The sequence below is a fragment of the Balaenoptera acutorostrata genome, chromosome 14, assembly GCF_949987535.1.
Source record: "Balaenoptera acutorostrata chromosome 14, mBalAcu1.1, whole genome shotgun sequence".
NCBI lineage: Eukaryota > Metazoa > Chordata > Mammalia > Artiodactyla > Balaenopteridae > Balaenoptera > Balaenoptera acutorostrata.
Genome location: NC_080077.1, coordinates 70,953,588 through 70,974,303, shown reverse-complemented (window position 1 = coordinate 70,974,303; position 20,716 = coordinate 70,953,588). Strand labels below are relative to the sequence as shown.

The 20,716-nt window shown below is 38.4% G+C and overlaps 1 protein-coding gene across 8 annotated transcripts in view; it reads left to right on the top strand.

Moving 5' to 3' along the window:
- Positions 1–20,716, top strand: part of ORC3 (origin recognition complex subunit 3) — a 66,678-nt gene that overhangs the window by 29,692 nt on the left and 16,270 nt on the right. For all 8 annotated transcript variants that reach the window (XM_007195934.2, XM_007195937.2, XM_007195935.2 and 5 more), the window contains 3 exons: positions 4,353–4,469; positions 5,341–5,420; positions 18,908–19,041. In XM_007195934.2, the coding sequence (XP_007195996.1) occupies positions 4,353–4,469; positions 5,341–5,420; positions 18,908–19,041 (331 nt within the window). The remainder of the gene's footprint in view (positions 1–4,352; positions 4,470–5,340; positions 5,421–18,907; positions 19,042–20,716) is intronic.

The following is a 20,716-nucleotide window of genomic DNA, read 5'->3' as shown; positions in this document are numbered from 1 at the left end:
AGAAAACGGTGGTTTGCTGTCCTCTAGGTAGCTGCCATGTGATCGGGGAAACACTGTCAGCCAAAATTTCTCTCTAATGAGAAAAATAACACTTAGTTCTGTCAAGATGATAAATAAGAAAATGCTGTGTTCTTGGACAGCTGATGCATTTTCATCCAAAAATTCAATATGTTTGTTTTACCAGCTTTTAATGATCTGAAAGGAATAAATTGCAGAAATTTAGTCACTTTTACATACTTTCGTATAATCTTCTTGAGATCACTCTTCACCCCATGCCTACAATTCTAGACATGAAAGTGATAAATACTGTGGAAATAAGAGAAATAAACGCAGAAACTAAGCATCATGGCAAATGTAATTCTACTCAAGTTTTCTTTACCTATATATATATATTTAAGTTTTACACAGTCATTGGCTTCTCCAAAAAAAAGTAACTAGATCAGTAATGATAGAGGCCTTGTCATGTAAGTAAACAATACATGAATGATTTTTGAATGAATGACAGAATTGATGTGATTGGAGATGGCTGATTTAAAAGGGTGTATTACACATTGACTGGCAACTGACAGCCTGCTATAAATGTGATTTTTTAGGTCCATAGTGGTTTTTGTTTTTAATCTGAGGCAACATCTACAAATTGAGATATTTTACATCATAAATTCAGACTTTTGTTTTCTTTTGAAAAATTAAGTCTGGCCCACACCCAGCAAGACAAAAGCGGTTGCTTTTATTTAGGAGAGAGACTGCGTGTTGGCCTCCATTCATTCATGCACTTCCTCATTCAACAAGTATTTTTTGAGTGACTGCTGTATGCCAGGTATTAATCTAGTACAGGACTGAAGAAAACAGTCAAAACCCCCTGCCTTCGTGGAGCTTATCTGTTACCAAGATGAGTAGGTAAAATATCTATCTATGTTAGTGATAATTGCTAAGGTGAAAACAGTGAAAGAAAGGGAATATGGACGGTGTGCATGGGGAGTGGGATTGAAATTTTAAATAAGAGCCTCACCAAGAAGGTGACTTTTTAATAAAGAGGAAGTTGTAGAGCTTGCCATGCAGGAATCTGTAGGAAGAGAGTTCCAAGCAGAGCAACAGTTAGTGGAAAAGACCTGAGGTTGGAGCATGTCTGGAGCGTTTGGGGACGAGCAAGGAGGTTGTTTCTGCTCTGTTTTTCTTTCTTTTTTTTTTTTTTTTGTAATTTATGTATTTTTATTTTTTAAAAATTTATGGCTGTGTTGGGTCTTCATTTCTGTGCGAGGGCTTTCTCTAGTTGTGGCGAGCGGGGGCCACTCTTCATTGCGGTGCGCGGGCCTCTCACTATCGCAGCCTCTCTTGTTGCAGAGCACAGGCTCCAGATGCGCAGGCTCAGTCGTTGTGGCTCACGGGCCTAGTTGCTCCGCGGCATGTGGGATCTTCCCAGACCAGGGCTCGAACCCGTGTCCCCTGCATTGGCAGGCGGATTCTCAACCACTGCGCCACCAGGGAAGCCCTGCTCTGTTTTTCTTACAGCACACTGTCCTATATCTGTTTCAAAGATCAGTAGAGACCAAGAGGTCTTCATGTTTCAAGAACAGAAGAAAACATATCTCTTTGGGAAATAATAAATATTTCTAGGCAGTGTATCTCTGTTGAAACGGACCATCCTAAACACAATTATGAAATAAAACAGTGGCAGCTATGACTAGGGTACAGAAAGGATGCCCGAGGAAAAGTTTAATGCATGGAAAACAGGAGTACTGTTTGAACAGGCTTTGCTTTTGCATGAGCATAGTGTGATGCTGCTGTAATGTGTTTATTAAGTGGGAAATTTTCTCATACATCAAAACCAGACTTAAGTTTATGAAAAAGTGTTCCTAAAGTGCATTAGGATTGTTGCCCTGCATAGATAAAGGCATTTGCAGTTAGGTATCTCAGTAAGACAAAGAACTTAGAGAACAGGTTACGTGAAAAAGTTAAATTAGTCATTTGTGATGTTTTCTGCTGCAGCTGATAAGCACACAGATATAAATAACAGTGGAATCTTTCTTATATGGAGATTAGGTTCTAAAGTCAGCACATAAAGCAAAGATTTGGGATGGTCAAAATTACTCTTGAAAATCTCTTAGAAAGATATCACAGATCTTCTCTCAATTAAGTCCCATGTAGCCGGTTTTATTTCCAATGTTGGAACCAGAACCCCATTTCCTCACATGAAATAGTCTGCCATGTTATAGGAACAAAACCAAACAAAATGTTTTTTAAATGCTAGCATTCCACTTAGCACAGGGATGTGATCCACAGTGGGAAGTGTGAAGAGACCAAGACCATCTGGGAGAAAACATGTTCGTATCCCTCCTCTCACACTTATTCCAGGGCATATAGTTCCTTGAGCGTGTAACATTGCCCATACCGTGTCAAGTATTTCTTTTCTCTCCACATACAAGTAAATTCAGTGAAGATGGCATTCATTTCTACTGTATCACCTAGTTATATGTATTTACAGTTACTCCACAAAGCAAAAGTAATAGGTAGTGCATGAAGCAGCAAGAGGTATTATTATTATTCAGTAATAGATTCTTTTTTCTCCAGAATATTGCCCCTGTTTAAAAGCTGTTTAATCACACATCAAGGCAAACAGTTAGTGGCTTTATGCAGTCTCTGTCATAGCTTACAGTGAAAATAGAATTAAAGTATACCTTGCCAGTGGTAGTTAAAATACCCTTTGTGGGCTTCCCTGGTGGCGCAGTAGTTGAGAATCTGCCTGCCAATGCAGGGGACACGGGTTCGAGCCCTGGTCTGGGAAGATCCCACATGCCGCGGAGCAACTGGGCCCGTGAGCCACAATTGCTGAGCCTGCGCGTCTGGAGCCTGTGCTCTGCAACAAGAGAGGCCGCGATAGTGAGAGGCCCGCGCACCGCGATGAAGAGTGGCCCCCACTTGCCACAAGTAGAGAAAGCCCTCGCACAGAAACGAAGACCCAACACAGCCATAAAATAAATAAAATAATAAATACTTTAAAAAAAAAAAAAGGTAAACTCAGAACCATCTGCTTTAAAGCACCAGTCCCATATCCTTAAAAAAAAAAAAAATAACCTTTGTTATGATAGGAGACCTAGATTTTTGTAATTCCAACTAACTCAGATACTGGTGGGAAAACATTTTGATACTAAAATGTTTTCTTTCATTTGCCCTATGCTTTCAGGTAATGGTCCATAGATCGCTGACCAAGGAATTGATTTCTGAGTTAGAGTTTAGGAAAATATATCAGATTTGTTGGTTTATATATGTTGGATTTGCTTGAATTTATTGATATCTGAGGTATTATTTTCTGCATGGATGACCACTGAAAATAATGGGTATCTGCAAGATATTACTGAAAAAAAAGACAGCTCAGTAGTTAAAGTCCTTTATTTGACTTCTCATTGGAGAAAAAAATTTGAAGACCACGCCACAGATCATAATCCTCTTAAGAAAATGTTACAGAAATAAGCAGTGATAAAAGTATTTGAGGACTGAAAAATGCTTGACAGGATGTAGTGTTTTAAAATCATTTCTAAACCATTTCAGAAGGTTCTAGAGAACATAATCACTTCCAACCACCCCCCGCCCCCAAGAAAAACCTTTTGAAACTGATTTGTGAGCTTAGTCATCCCATAGGTTTCTTAAGACACTGTCTCCCATATCATACTTGTTGGATTCTAAATTATAAAGCTTGTTGGCTTCACATTCCTCTTTTTCACTTTTTTTTCCCCTTGGTTGGTAAAGTGACTAAACCAGTATTGGAGATTCCCAGCAAAAAGCAGGGGTTTACACCTGCAGTATTTCTTCTACAGTCTCTCCTTCTTCCCTTTCAAACACAACTTTACCAGGACTTTAAGAAAAGCATACATACATCTTAAGCGGAACCTCAGCAACCGTTAATTACATTGGTAGTGGGCGCTCTGGTGATCTTCTAACCCTTCTGATACCAGTGAGGTAGAGGGTGATGGGCATACCTTGCTGTGGTACACACCAGGTGACTAGCATGGGCAGGCATCCAGCGGGCGCCCTTTTGCACACTTGTATTTTGGGGAGCCAAGTTATTGTGGCAGTGCTGTAGATAGGAGGAAATTAAATTACAATATTAATTTTGGTGTGTGTGAAATATTGCCAGACTTGACACTAAATACAAAATATCCAGTCTTTATCCTAGATTTTGTGTGCATTAAAAATTCTCAGAATTAAGGTTAATTTGTAATTCTGAACCTTTTCTCATCAGTTTTCTGGAAATTTTATATATATATATATACCCATTAATTAGATTTTAGTATTTTATTCTTTTAATTGCTGGCTTACATATTTGTAATGTATTCTATGATTTTTTTTTTTTTTAGGAGGAAACACAGTCATTACTAGAAAACCTGCATGTTTACCATACAAATTACTTCCTGGTTTTGAGATGTCTTCATCAGTTCACCTCTTCTCTTCCCAAGTACCCACTGGGTCGACAGGTAACCAGAACTTACTCATTTGGAATCTACGAAGTAGGAATATTAGTGGTTTTTTGCTTTGAGTTTGGTAGCATTCAGGCATCAGAATTTGAAATGGATCCAAATCTTGCAGTGAGTACGCAATCTAAATCCATTCCAGCTGTACACTTTACTCGTTATTGAAACAGTATTTTTTGTCTGATGGCCACAACTAGAAACAGCCACATGAATCCAAGTGGTGTTGCTTTCTCTCCAATGTACATGTGCTAAGGCATTTAAACATTTTTTCTTTAACATTTCTTTGTCACTTATACTGAGAGAGCTGATCCTCTGCTTTAGTGAAATGGAAAAAGGAATCTGTTTGAGACCATTTAATGGTTAACCTTGCATTACACCCAGAGCTAAAGGGAGGCAGTTTAAGAATTTGCTCCTTGCAAAATTATGCTCTGCTGGCCTTCATGTCATAGTATAAACCTGTGAACCACCTGTCAAGTGAATGCAATGGAAGAATTCTGTATTCCTAAATCTTTGCATCCTTAACTCAAAGGTTTAGAGAACAAATATAAATATGTAAGAATGACTTGTTTATAAGACATTTTCTGCCATTAAACCTTTTTAGTAATCACATCATCATTTTAATAATTTTCTTATTGCAAAGTGACCGGTGATATCAGCCAATCCCAATATGGTCTCATTTTGCTTTCATGTGAATGGTGTTTTATGTAAATGCCTGATCCATGTGATATATGCCAAGTCTGTTGTCATCTACAGAAAGTGGCTGTTTTTAATAACATTATTTTTTTTGACTTGACCATTTATGATTTTTCCAAATGTAGTGTGCAAACTTAGGAGATCACTTTTGATTCCTCACAAGTGTGCTATTCACTTCCAGATCAGAGAGCTGTACTGCACGTGTTTAGAAAAGAACATACTGGATTCAGAGGAGTATGCATCGGCTTTGCAGCTGCTGAGGTAGTTTGTTTTTTTCCTTTTTTGTCTGCTCTAAGCCTGCCAATAAGTAACACCTGCCTCCAGAACTCTGCCTGCCAAGGAGTTTCATAAGTAGCCATGTTGTAGCTAATATTTGTATATGTCTTGAATTTATGTTTGTAGCTTATAGTGTTTTTAATGTAGCAACCGTCCATTTCTTTGCTGGTTTTACCTTGTTTTTGAACTTTTGATTTTTTAAGTAAAATGAGTGTTTATTTAGTGAAATATTGACACGACACAGGGAGAACTTAGGTATGGATCATTTCCATCCAGCCAGCTTGCTGTCATGGTAGGGAAGGTGGTCATGGAAAGCAAGCTCACATGGCCCTGACCTGGTTGGGCAGAGGAGCAGCATCACTGGGTGAAGTGCATCCTGTGAAGGAGGCCACGGCTGACCTTGATGAGGAGCAGCTACCAGTAGGCAGTGGCCCTGATGCCTTCTCCCACCTGAGCTGGCTCTATCCACATTCATTTAATATTGGCTAAGTCATAAATTATTTGTTTAATATTGTATGAATAAATAAGATATCTTGGTGTTATCAGATATCAAAGATCAGTTATTATCCCTGACAGATTTACCTTTTAAAGTAATAATTATTTGTTTTCCTTGGCTTTACTTCTTATATGTATGGTGACTTCTTAGTGTTTCATAAAAATAATGACCACTTGGATAGTGAGAAAAGGGAAATCAAGTGGAGTTAAGTTTCTGAACATAGTCTTATAATTTTCTTCAGTGGATATAAATGCTTATATGAAAATATCATAAAGAAGTCTGAGAACTGAATATTTATTAAGTCTTGGCTTCCCCCTGGGCCCACAAGAAAAGAACAGATGGGCACAGTAGGAGGAAAATTCACATTAAAAGCACTTTAAGTCCGGAGACTTAATAATACAAATGTTAGTAATCTAGCAAGTGCAGCTTAAGATAGGAAACTAATTTTATGCTATCTGGAAAAATAACTCCTCATGGAAACTAGATTGCCACTGAAAAGCTATGTTTTATTTCATTTTTTTAAATGCCAATAACAGATTTCTATGTATTTATATACTTCAACTGGAATGTTTCTGAGACTTCTTTTGTTTTCTATTCAAGTCAACATACTTATCTCAAACACCCAGTTGATTCTTGCTGGGTTTCCTCTTTAACCTTCGTGATTAGTAATTGCCTTCCTTTTCCAGTTGGGTATTTCCAAATTTGTAGATTTCTTTGTCAGGGAGGGACTTGTTCTTCTCCTTCTGCATCTCCCTGGCACTGGCAATCTTGGGGTTCAAGTCAGGGGTCAAGAATGCCAGTTCCAAATTAGGGTAAGGAAATGTGAGCAATAATAGTAATGGTATGCACCGTTGAACAGTAGTAACCAGGGTTTATGAAGGCTTGCTGTGTGCCACGCTGTGTTGGGCACTTTCAGTGCATTTTCCTGAGTAGTACTGAGTCTAATACTCAGTGCACATTTGTGGCAGACACTGTTAGCCACACTTTACAGCTGAGGAACCTGAAGCATAGATAGGGTTTAAGTGATTTGCCTGAGATCTCATAGTTGTTGGTGGAACTAGTATTCTAATCCAGGTCTGACTTCAAAGCTGTCATACTTTCCACTGTACTTTGCTAAGCTCTAAAATAGGGATGTGGGGATCTGAGTAAAGCAGAAACAACAGAAAGCAAAGTTTCAGTCATTTTGCTAAGCTGAGGTCAGAAACATAGGAATATTAAAAACACTAAGGATCAAATATACAATAGCTGCTACAGCAAGGGCAGGCAAGAGTCTGGGAACTACAAGAGAGAAAGGAATCTGGCAACCTCCAAACCGGAATTCTTCTTTTCCCCTTTGTACAGATTAGATGTGGAGAAAAAGTCAGGGACACTCATCAGTTTAGGCATTCTAAGTAGGAAACATCTGAATTTAGGAAACCAGACATTCTTGTCATCTGTCGTCAAATAATTGAAGTCATAAGAGAAAATAAGGTTAAAATGATCACTGAATGTTACTTTGGAAAGAAAAACTAAGGTACTGTTAGAAACGTAGTCTAGTAACATTTCTAATTTGAACTTTTTGTTAAGTACTTTAATAGCAATATTTCTCTTGAAGAATCCATTTTATCTGGAAACTGACATGTTTAAATAAGCATAGATCTACTTGTTGAAATATTTTTTGACCATTAAAAAGTACTTAATTCCTATCATTTGTGTGGAACCACAAAAGACCCTGAAGAACCAAAACAGTTTCGAGGAAGAACACAGGTGGAGGCATCATGCTTCCTGATTTCAGACTACATTACAGAGCTATAGTAATCAAAACAGTATGATATTGGCATGAAAACAGACACATAGATGAATGGAACAGAATAGAAGACCCAGAAGTAAACCCATGTTTACATGGGCAATTAATTTATGACACAGGAGCCAAGAATATACAATGGGGAAAGGACAGTCTTCAATAAATGGTGTTGGGAAAACTGGACCACTATATTCCACCATACATAAAAATCAACTCAAAATGGATTAAAGACTTGAACACAGAGTTGAAATCATAAAACTAGAAGAAAACATAAGTGGTAAGCTCCTTGACATTGGTCTTGGCAGTGGTTTTTTGGCTTTGACACCAAAAGCAAAGGCAAAAAAGCAAAAGTAAACAAGTGGGACTACATCAAACTAAAAAGCTTCTGCACAGTTAAGGAAACCATCAACAAAATGAAAAGGCATCCTACAGAATGGGAGAAAATATTTGTAAATCATATATCTGATGAGGGGTTAATATCTAAATTATATAGAGAACTCACGCAACACAATAGAAAAAAAATCTGATGAAAAAATGAGCAGAGGATATGAATAGACATTTCTCCAAAGAGGACATACAGATGGCCAACAGGTACATGAAAAGGTGCTAAACATCATTAATCATCAAGGAAATGCAAATCAAAACCACAATAAGATATTGCCTGTTAGAATGGCTATCATCAAAAAGACAAGAAATAACAAGTGTTGGATTTCCCTGGTGGCGCAGTAGTTAAGAATCTGCCTGCCAATGCAGGGGACACGGGTCCAAGCCCTGGTCCGGGAAGATACCACATGCCGCGGAGCAACTAAGCCCGTGCACCACAGCTACTAAGCCTGCGCTCTAGGGTGTGCGAGCCACAGCTACTGAGCCCACGTGCTGCAACTACTGAAGCCCGCGTGCCTAGAGCCCAAGCTCCGAAACGAGAAGCTACTGCAGTGAAAAGCCCGTGCACCACAACGAAGAGAAGCCCTCGCTCGCCACAACTAGAGAAAGCCCGTGCGCAGCAACGAAGACCCAACAACGAAGACCCAACGCAGGCAAAAATAAATAAATAAATTTATTTAAAACAAACAAAAAAACAAGTGTTGATGAGGGTGTGGAGAAAAGGGAACCCTTGTACCCAGTTGGTTGGAATGTAAATTGGTGCAGCCACTATGGAAGACAGTGTGGAGGTTCCTCAAAAAATTAAAAATAGAGCTACTTTATGACCCGGCAATCCCACTTCTGGGTATTCATCAGAAGGAAACAAAAGCACTAACTCAAAAGGATATCTGTACCCCTGTGTTTATTACAACATTGTTTACAATAGCCAACACATGGAATCAACCTAAGTGTCCATCAGTGGGTGAATGGATAAGGAAGATGTGTGTGTGTGTGTATTATTCAGAAATAAAAAGAAGGAAATCCTGCCATAACACCAAACTCATAGATACAGAGGACAGATTGGTGGTTGCCAGAGGTGGGGGGGGGGTGTGTGCAAAATTGGTGGTGGTCAAAAGGTACAGACTTCCAGTTGTAAAATAAAGAAACCCTGGGAATGTAATGTACAGCAGGGTGACTATAGTCAATAATATTGTATCGTGTATTTGAGAGTTGCTAAGAGAGTAGATCTTAAAAGTTCTCATCAAAAGAAAAAAAAATTGTAACTACATGAGTTGACAGGTGTTAACTAGACTTATTGTGGTGATCATTTCACAAAATATACATATATTGAATTGTATACTAGTAACTAATGTGTTATATGTCAATTATATCTCAATTAAGAAATACTTACAAGGAACTTGTAATAATGTTGAAAAATGTCAAGTATTCATGAGTGGAAAAAGACCTATAGAATTCTATATCACAGTTATTTTAAAATGTAGGCAGCAGACACTGATGTGTGGAGAGCATGCTTTTTTTTTTTTAACTTTTTTTTTTTTTGGCTGCGTCAGGTCTTCATTGCGGCATGCGGGCTCTTTCTGTTGCGGCATGCGGGCTTCTCTCTAGCTGTGGTGTGCGGGTTTTCTCTCTCTACTTGTGGTGCGTGGGTTCCAGGGTACTTGGGCTCTGTAGTTGTGGCGTGTGGGTTCCAGAGCGTGTGGGCTTTATAGTTTGCCTCATGCAGGCTCTCTAGTTGAGGCACGTGGGCTCAGTAGTTGTGGCGTGTGGGCTCAGTTGCACCATGGCATGAGAGCATGCATTTATAATATGTCATAATCTGACATGAGTACAATGGTTCTGCATGTCTTCCATAACCTTTCCTCTCTCAGTCAACTCTTGGAGCATGAAGACCACATTCTTTTACAGGATATGAGTTGGTTAATTTTCACTCAACTGTGTGTCTTTAAATAAGGGTATGTTTAAGTTAAAACACCATTTGGGAACAGAAAGTGGTAAAAATTATGCTAACCGAGCATTGAGCTGGGTGAGTGGCTTTTCCTGGTCAGGTATGAAAGACATTAAGAGGAAAAATTTACCTTTCTATTGGAGAAAATTTCTAGACAGCCACCTAAAAATCCAACACTAGACAAAGAATTTTTAAAATTCGAAAAAACATGCTTCAGTAATAAGGTTTTATGGGTTGACATAAATCATAAAGTCCTCAATTTATAGGCCCATGAGAGCTCAGCTGGACTGCAGCACACTGCCCTCTGCCAGCAGTACCAGTGGAGCGCCACAGCAATGGTTCTTAGATTGGGGGTAATGAAAAGTCTGCCCCTCTTCTTAGGAGAACTTACTGTGCCCCCCACCCCGTCAACTGAAAATCCCTCATCTAGAGTTATCCCATTGTTTTTCCCCAATAAGGAAACCAAAGCCAGAACCGTTGAGTGACTTTTCTGCAGTTGGCAGAGCTGGAATTTAAATCCGAATCTTCAAAGTTCAGTCAGTTTTTCAGCCCTATTCCAATTATTCGAGAGGTAGTATAAAAAGAAATTTATATGGGTTTGTGGCCAGTAGTCCATGATGAGAGCGTACCCAAAATTTTAAAATGGGGCAGCAGAGCAAGCTTCTGTGGCCTCACACCCCCTCCCCTCTGGACACTAGTCATCTTGGCACAGTGTGCAGGCATGTACATGAAAGGAGCCACGGTGTCTAGTCTGCTTATCCCACGTGCGGCCTTATGAGCTTGCCCCAGAAACACAGTTGTAAATTGAAGTTGAGTGATAGCTGAGGGAATTTACTTTAGGCTGAAAGAGATTATTCTGATTTCTGAATAAGGCTTTTGAGTTAAACAGTAATATATTAGCAGGTCAGCTCAGCTTTCATTGAGTTAAAAAAACATGACTCAAGTAATAATATTAACATTTGATCACTTTAGCTTAGTTCAAAGAGGCTAGAGATTTAGAGTCTAAATAATGCATTGTTTCCTGACTTTGCAGATCAAATTTTGATGATATTTAAAGATCTTGTTATGAAAAATGACGCAGCTCCACAGTATATGAGGTGCTTCCTAAATAGCAATAATCTAACTTTTGATGATCAAGATTTATCCATGCGGAAGCTATATGAGACTGCACCACTAAAATATGATTTCTTTTAGAACAGGGATTGCTAATCCTGAATTTGCATCATATCAGGCCCTCCACAATTTTTTGTGTGCCGGTGGTAAAATCAAACAGCTGAATTGTTGAAGCTCATTTTAAAGCAGAAGATGCTGAGTGGCCCTGTTTTTGGAGTAATGGTTTTCAGACTTTAGTGTACATAAGAATCAGTTGAGGTATTAAACATGTAGATTTCTACCCTCCCTCCAAAGATTCTGAATCTGACTGCTGGGCACTTGGGTGTGGTGGTCAGCAGGAATCTGCATTTAAGAAGCACTTCAGCACATTTGGACATGTGGTCCAGGGACCACACTTTGAGAAACGCTGTTGTAGACAATAAAGGGGAATAAAAAAGGAGTACAAAAAATTGAGGGAAAAAAATGAAGCCATCAAAGAAAAAGAAGCTGATGGCTTTAGGCGGTTGATCTCAAATTAGTTCCAAAACTAGACTAGGGTATTCCACTGCTAATAGTGAACAATGGTTTTTATCTCAATAAACAGAAACAAGATCTGCATTTGTATTTTGTTTTTCTTTATTAAAAATTTAGTGTGTACTGCCACTTTTCTGCTAGTAAAATGAACAGGTAGCTAAGAAATATTAATTTAAAGAAATCAGAAATTGCTGATCAAACTGAGTTTGACAACTTTATTTCTTCTGAACTCAGGGTTGTACTTTTGTAGTACATCAATAAAATAGGTATATATTTTATGTTGCTAAAGTTGTCTCTAACCATATGGTAGAGTTAACTTGATTCATTTTGACATACTGAAAAGAACATGGTGTTCCACAAAGGGCCCCGTGACTTCCAGGTGCTCCCCTACATGAGCCAATTTGAAAATAGAGAAATTATTCTTCACATTAGGTCATGAAATTATTTTTCAGTGAATGGCCATTGCTTTGTTCATCCATTAAAAAAATGTTTTTTTAATACTTGGTACGTGGAGTCACTGACTGATGACAAAGATGACACAGTGTGGGTCCTTACCCACACTGAATTTTGGCCAAGTGGGAGATTAAGGTGGATAAGTAGACAGGCAGGTAGAATACAGAGTAATAAGTGCTGTGCTGGGTGAGGTCTAGGGCACTAAGGAACTAATAGGCTGGACAGTTAACCTCTGTTTGGGAGGTCGAGCAGTTTCTTGGAGGAAGTGGCGTCTAATATGAAATATCAAGGTTAAAAGGAATTATGCATATTTTTGGTTTCTGTTTCACTTGTTAGGATCATATGTGATTACTTTGTTGTATTGTCTTGGAAGAAGACAATCTCTGAATGTTTTTTTTGTAAACCTTTTTGTTTTGCTTTCTTCTAGTCTTTATTGATATATTTGCAGGTTTGAGTCTTTGAATATTTGAATATTTTTTGAAGCTGTTTTATACTGGTAGTATCTGTTTAGAACTTGAGAACTCATTATTCGGAAGATCTTTGCATTAGCCCTGGATTGGCCAGTTTCTCCTTCTAGCCTGTTCTCAATCAGATGTTTATATAATCAGTACTTAACCAGAAATTGTTGCCTTTCTGCATGATGAAGCAGAACACTCATTGCCCTGCAGGATGATTGCTTTTAAATGGTTGCTAAATGATTCTCTTTCTGTCTTAGTTAAGGAAACTTTTTTTAAAAATAACAACCTATAAAGCTTTCAACACATGAAGTCTCACAGTCTGTTTTGAACCATTTATGCAAAAGTGATATAATCACTTAATCAAGTTGGTTAAAGATAAATAGCTTTTTCAGCATTAATGAGACGTGTCTTAGATGCGTTTGTTTTTCCTTTCTCTTTAAAGTAGTCCAGTGTGCTGGCTTTCAAACTTTTAGACTTTGATACAGTTTGTTCTCTGTATCTGCAGGTTCCACATCCATGGATTCAACCAACCACAGATTGAAAATATTAAAAAAAAAAAAATTCTAAGAAGTTCTAAAAAGCAGAAAAAAAAAGCGTGTGAATTTGCTACGCACTGGCAACTATTTACATAGTATTTATATTGTATTTGCAATTATGTGCATAGCATTTACACTGTATTAGATATTATAAGTAATCTAGAGATGATTTAAAGTATCTGGGAGGATATGCGTAGGTTATGTGCAAATATTATGCCATTTAATATAAGGGACTTGAGCATCCTCGGATATTTGTATCTTCAGGGGTCCTGGAACCGATCCCGCATAGATACCGTGGGACAACTGTATTTACTTTTCAATTTTATTCTACTTCTTTTAAAGTAAATGCTAGATGGAATCCACCAAAATTTGAAAGCATTGTCACACTATCTCCAGTTTCTCTCCTCTCATTCTCTCTTTAGCTGATTTGGTTTTTCCACTCTAGCAATATACTTTGATCAAGGTCACCTTCGACCCTCATGTTGCTAAATGTTTCTAATGATCAATTCGGTCTTCATTTGCATTAACCTATTATCAGCATCTAACACAGTTCATCACTGCTTCCTTAATGACTTCTAGGGCCTAGAGTCTCTTGGTTTTCCTCTTACCTCAGTGCACGCTCCTCCCCCTCAGTCTTCTTTGGTAATTTCTCTTCTCCCTGACATCCTAACATTACAGTGCCCCAGGGCTTAATCAAGAGCCCACACTTTTCTCCTGAGTGCCAGACTCTTATGTCCATCTACCTGTTTACACGTCCACTTGGCTATCTGATATACAGCTCATGGTTAACATGTTCAAAATTGAATGCCTGATCTTCCCCTGAAACCTAGAATCTTCCTGCAGTCTCCCTATCCTTCCAATTGTTCAAAGCCAAAAACTTGGGTTCTGCCTTCAAAATATTTCAAGAACCAAACCTCTTCTTGCCACTTTCCCTCACTGGTACCACCATTGTCCAAGGCACCGTCACCTCTCATCTGGATTATTGCCATCACCTCCTAACTGGCTTCCTTGCTTCCACGTATGCTCCCTTACAGGTTTTTCTCAAAATAGCAGTCAAAATAATCCTTTTAAAATATGTCAGATAATGTCACTCCTTTGCTCAAAACTCCCATTTTCACTCAGGGTAAAACCACCATCTATACAATGACCATACATGATCTAGCCCTTCATTCCTTCTCTCTGATTTCATTGCCTACCACTCGGTCTCGACTTCCACTTATGTAACCTCAGCCTCCTTGTTTTTTTTGAATAGGCCAGACATACACCCACCGTAGGGCCTTTGCATGCATTGTTTTCTCTCAGGAAAAGCTCTTCTCCTACATTCTTGTATGGCTCTCTTACCTCCTTCACATGTTTGATCAAATGTCATCTTCTCAATGAGGCCTAATAACTTTTAAAATTAAAACCTACCTGCCCTCAAACCCTCCCCTCTAACTGCTCAATATTTTTCCATAATACCAATTTTTAACATATATATAGTAATATAAGATAGTGTTTGTTATCTCTGCACCACCCCCCAGCCCAGCTAGAATGTCAATTTCATGAGGACAGGGTTTTTTGATTCACTGAGTTGTATCTTAAATGCCCAGAACCATGCCTGGTATTAGTAAGTATTCAGTAGATGTTTATTGAATGACTGACTGAATGAATGGTTGACTAAATAATGGTTGAAACCCATTTTGAAAACTCAGTTTGAAAAATGCTGGTCTGGTGGCTAGACTCAATCCTAATTTTCTTCTTTTTGGCTGCGTTCAGTCTTCGTTGCTGCTTATGGGCTTTCTCTAGTTGAGGCGAGTGGGGGCTACTCTTCCTTGTGGTGCGCGGGCTTCTCATTGCGGTGACTTCTCTTGTGGAGCACGGGCTCTAGGCATGCAGGCTCCACCAGTTGTGGCACATGGGCTCAGCAGTTGCAGCTCGCGGGCTCTAGAGCGCAGGCTCCGCGGCATGTGGGATCTTCCCGGGCCAGGGCTCGAACCCGTGTCCCCTCCATTGGCAGGTGGATTCTTAACCACTGTGCCACCAGGAAAGTCCCTCAATCCTTAATTTTCTATTTGGGCTGCTATATGTAACAAACTTTGGGGGGATAAAATTAATTTTTATTTTTTAGTCATTTTTAGTTAATTTTGTTCAGTTAGGTGTGGTTTGTCCAAAGTGCTTGCTGGAGTCACTCTAACAGTAATCTAAATGAAAACATAACAGTACTTTTCTGACATTACCCCTTGTGTTATATAACTTTGAAAGCCAGTCATCCACTGTTGGCAGTTTGTACTTTCAGATTTTTTTTTTCAGGCACAAACATATATTAAATCATACTATACAGTGTTCCACAATTTGCATTTTTTTTGTTTTTTGGATTTGTCTGATTGATTTTTGTCATGGTAGTTATTTGTTTTGCTCCTAATATTCTACCATAGACATTGTGTCTTGAGATGCACTATAAGATCATTGGTAAGAGCACGGGTGCCCAGCCAGACTGGGTTCAAATCCCAGCTTTGCCAACCAGACTCTGGGCAAGTTACTTGAGTCTTCTGTGCCTCTGTTTTCTCATCTCTTAACATGGGAATAATAATAGTATCTCATCATACAGTGTTGTGGAGATCAAATGACGCCTGGTATACATACCTGTGTGTAGAAATATTAGCTGTCATCACTTGTATTACTTCATTATTTATCCCCACTATGTAGTATCCCTTGTTTTGAAAGTGTAACACTTTATTTAATTAGTCCCTTGTTTGATATATGTTTAGGTTGTTTCTAATTCTCTGTTGTTACAAACAGTAATCACCGAGGGTGAGTTTGTGTTTGCACATTAGTATATTTATTTCCACAAAATAAATACATAGACTTTCTGAGTCTAAAATATAAACACTATTGTACACTTGCACCAACAATGTATCAATATTTATTTCCCTGTACTCTTGCTGATGCTGGATGTTATCAGACTTAAATAATTTTCTTTCTTTCTTCTAGTAGTTCTTGATTGATGGACTGGTTCTTTCCCCTCCCCAACATTTTTATTCTTTCTGAAATATATTGAGGTAATGATCTGTTTTTTTCAAACTAGTTATTTCCAGTACTCCACGTCTCTTTCCCACTGATTTGAAGTGGTACCTTTGTGTCATGTACCAAATTCTCATATGTACCTTGATCTCTTTCTAGACTCTTATTTCCTTCTATCGTCCTGTCTATTCCTATACAAAGTAAAATCTGATTTTAATCACTGTAGCGTATACCTTTTGATATATTAATAGTGCCACTCACTACATACACTCAAGTATACACGCTTTGTTCCTCTGTTTTAGGAACAATTATTTTTCCAGATTAATTTCATAGTGATTTTTTGGGGGCTTTTAAAAAATGCCGACTGGAATTTTGTTTCAAAAAGTGTTAAATTTTGGAATAATTTGGAGTGAATTTATATCTTTACAGTATTGAGAGTTAGAACTTAAAATGTCTATTCAGGGCTTTCATTTTTTTGCTATGTCTTACACGTTTGTCATAATATTCTATAGTTTTTGTTGCCATTTTGAACATGCTCTTTTTTCCATAGTTTAATGTTAAGATATTGATTACATGTAAATGTAAGGTATTGACGTGTGTGTACATGTACACACACATATGTATTTGCCTTATATGTACCCACCCTTTTACACTCTTTAATACTTCTGTAGCTTTCTTAGACTTCCTAACCTTACCGTTGTATCCTGTGCAAATAATAAATTTCATCTCCCTTTCTGATGTTTGTACCACTTGCTTCTTTTTTCTTGTTGTAGAATAGATTCTAGAATGATGCTGAATAATAGTGATGATAGCAGGCATCTGTGTTAGTTCGTTGTGTAAATATATATAATTTAATTGAAAATTTTTAATTAATGACTTTATTGGGTTGTTCACATTATTTGCCCTAATCAGCCTTACTTCAAGTCTTGCTTTATATTAAACCTGAGAGTACTTGGGAACGTATATGGTCTTTTGTTACTCTGGAAACAATAAGAACATAGTCTTTGGCTAAGAATAAAAAGAGTAATAACTGTCTGAATCCCTGGAAGTTTATACCTGAGATGAAAGAGCTACCCCTTCCAATCAAATGCCACATTAAACATTATGACTAGTAAAGTTAGATTTCAAAATTATATGACATGATGCCATTTTCTATTGCATCCTGAAAATGAATAATAGGCTGGGCTTTGCCCTCCTCACTATTCAATTCTGTAAGCTGCAAAGAGATGTGAGGTGTGGCTGCCTGTGGCCTGGGGAGCTGGTCCTCAGGGGGCTGCTCTTGCGGGTTAGACCTCCTCTGGCGTTTCCTCAGCCTCTGCCCTTACAGCAAGCCAGTGCCCGGGATTCCTTGGAGCCTGGAAATGCTGATCTAGGCTGAGTAGGGCTAAAGTTCGGGTATGACAGATTGTTCAACCCTATGTGACTTTGAGTTAACTCTCTTCTCTTAATAGTTTGACTCCATCTGGGCAATAGAAAGCCAGAAATTTTAAATAATCTCAAATGTAATCAAGAATTAAATGTGTTGGCTTGGTTGTCTTTGACCTGTTTGTTAGCTGCCTTTCATTCACAGATAAAGATTACACTTTGGATAATTATTTCATTGTTGTAGAAAGAGGAAGAGAAGATTTTATATTCTTAAAACTAGGGAAGAGTTTACGTTTTGTCCACCCCTGCCAGTTTCTATATTTATTGGTTGTATGAGTGTTTTCTTCGTTTGTTTTTGTTCTGGGTTTTTTTTTGTTTTTTTTTTTTTTTGGTTTGGGTTTAAATTTTAGTTGAAGTAACCAGCTTAATTTTGAGGTAATCATAGTCTACTTAGCTTCATTTTTTTTCCCTGAGTAATAATAGTATTTTCCCCAAATTTTTTACTATGAAAAATGTCAAACATAAGATAGTTTTCTTACAGAATGACCCATATTCTGGGTTTGGCTGATTGTTTTCTTTCATGATTAATGTAAGAACTTTTAATCATTGTACTTTCATCTGTTACTGAATATGATCTTAGGGGAGAGATCCTATAAGTAATGACCCTGAAAACAGGATCTTAAATTTAGAATATCTGTGTTCATTCTCCATGTCTAACAAAGATTTCCTCTGTGGCCTTGAAGGAATTACACAATCATTCTACCTATGCTATATAGAACAAGCAGAATTGCCTACTAGTTTTAAAGTTCAGTGGATTTACTAATTGGTGTTAACAAAGCCCATAGAAGACATAAAGCCTAGCTAAAATAATAAAGAAATCACTGATAATACATTTTTGGTCATTTCAAACAAGGTTTCATTTAGCATGAGTGTTATATCCTCAGCAGACGTTTCTTGTCTCTTATTTACCTTTAGATCTGAAGGAAAGGGAAACTAACCTTAAATGCCTGCTGTGTGGTAAGCACTGTGCTAGAGTCTTCATTCAAATGCATCTTCTTATTGAATTCTTAAGCTTCCATCTGCCTTGTGAAATAGGTGAGTTCCTATTTCCATTTTACAGGCAAGGAAGCCAAAGATCAAAGATGTTTAGTGAAGTGTTCTATATTACAAACATAGTAAGTGCCAGAGCCAGGCCATGAACCCAGATTGTAAACTTTTCAAGTTGAGCTTTATCATGAGAACTCTTCTGAATACTTCTGAATATCACATACATTGAGGAAAGTCTCCCCCCAAAAAGTTGGTAGCTACCAATGAAGCATTTTACACCATCTTCTTCTGACCAGAAACATTTAAAATGTAGACAGTGTTTTTTAAGTATATGAATTTTCCAGTTATATTACATCTCCTGTCACTGATTCTGTTCTAGGATGTTGGCAAAGGATGAACTGATGGCCACGCTTCAGAAATGTTTCAAGGTTTTTAAGTCCTCTTCTGAAAAGCAGCTTGGCAACACAGCAAAGAGAATAGAGGAGTTCCTGGCCCAGTTTCAGAGCCTCGATGGTGAGAATATAATAGCTGGCCAATTCTACTGGCTATGACAGTCATTTAACTATAAAATAACATGGAAAACCCCACGTTCTGATGTGTTGAGAGATGAAGAGGTAACATAGTTTGTGATCACTCAGTATACCAAGCCTCAGAATAGCACAACGTGACAACCACAACTAAGCCAAATGGTTCTCTTCCAGATTTGGTTTAAACAATGAAAACTATCAAATGGGCAGGAAAAAAATTTCTTTCTCCAGATGGACAGTTTTGAGGACTTACCTTAGGGGAGAAAACAAAAAGGGCAGCAAAAAGAAATCAAAAAGATTGGAGAGAGTAGCAGGGCATCATAATTAAGGACTCCTTTTAGATGTTTTTCTTAAGCATTTCATCAAGTTCTTTATAGATTTCAAAAACACTGCATAAATTATTTGTAAGCCTGAAAATTAATAGCTGTGAACTGCTTTCACAGCAGTGAGGCTCATTGGTATGCTGATTACCAAAATATGCATGAGGTTTGCTTTAATCAGGTTTACAAAGCTTGAATCTTTCAGTCCTCAATGAACTGCGGCAGCCTGGCATTCCTCAGTGCTGGAGGGCACAGTTTCCTTTACCTTGCATGACCTGCACAGGATTCGTTACGTTTGCCGAACGCTGGGTGCCCGCTTGTGCGCAGGTAGCCTGTTCAGCACTCTCGTGCTCCAGGACTTCTCTGGTCTGAGGGGGCTCCGTGGATTGATACTGATGTTTAACTTTTCATGGGCTCATCCCTTGCTCTGTTTCTAGCACCAACGTATAGTATTCTTTCAGTAAAACAAGCAAAATGACTGTGCACTTCTTAATTTCCCCTATTTAGGGAAATTTTTAATGGGGTCTGGGGAAAAGAGGCAACTTGGTGTATAAGCACACGGATGGAACCATGGCATGGTGAAAACATTGCACTTGGAATGTCCGTATCAATCTTTTCTGTGTTTGGCAAGTGTCCCTTTGTCTTTAAATCCTTTGGATTTAGGAAACTACTTTTGCTGAACCCCTCCCTCTCTCTCCATAGCTGCAGCACTAGGCCCCATGGGTGCTGAGCCAGTGCAAGATGAAAGAGCCAGCCTGCTTGACTGGAGGGGCATGAGCGTGAGGAAGTGCCACCCCATGGTACCAGGGGCTCCCTCCAGATCACACGCAGGCATATTGCTCTGTGGTGCATTTGTAGGACAAGTGAGCCGAACCATTTTCAAATCATAAACATTTTAAAGGGCTGGAAATTGGTATCATAGAGATTATTGAGTCCAGCTGCAACAGAAACTAAAGCCCAGGAAGAGGAAGGAGCTTGCCTGAGATCTCGTAGCTAGCTAGGGTAGTACCCAGCCTGGAGCCCACCTCTTTCTTAATCACCAGCTCATTGTTTTTTTCTCACCGATTCACAGTCGCCACCTAATTAGGGTCACTGGGACAGTGAGGGGCCGCCCTTAAGGATATAAACAGGGTAAAAGACTTAGAAGAATATAAGATAAATTAGGTAAATTTCAATCTTTTACAAAATCGGACTCAGGGATTTTTGTAAAATGAAACTGCAGATATTATAATAATTTTAATTAGATTTCATGTAACATAAGCTAGTGAACAAATCCTGTGATGTGCTAATATTAAATAAAGGAACGCAGCTTTTAGAAATGGGAAGGTTGGTAATTAAGAT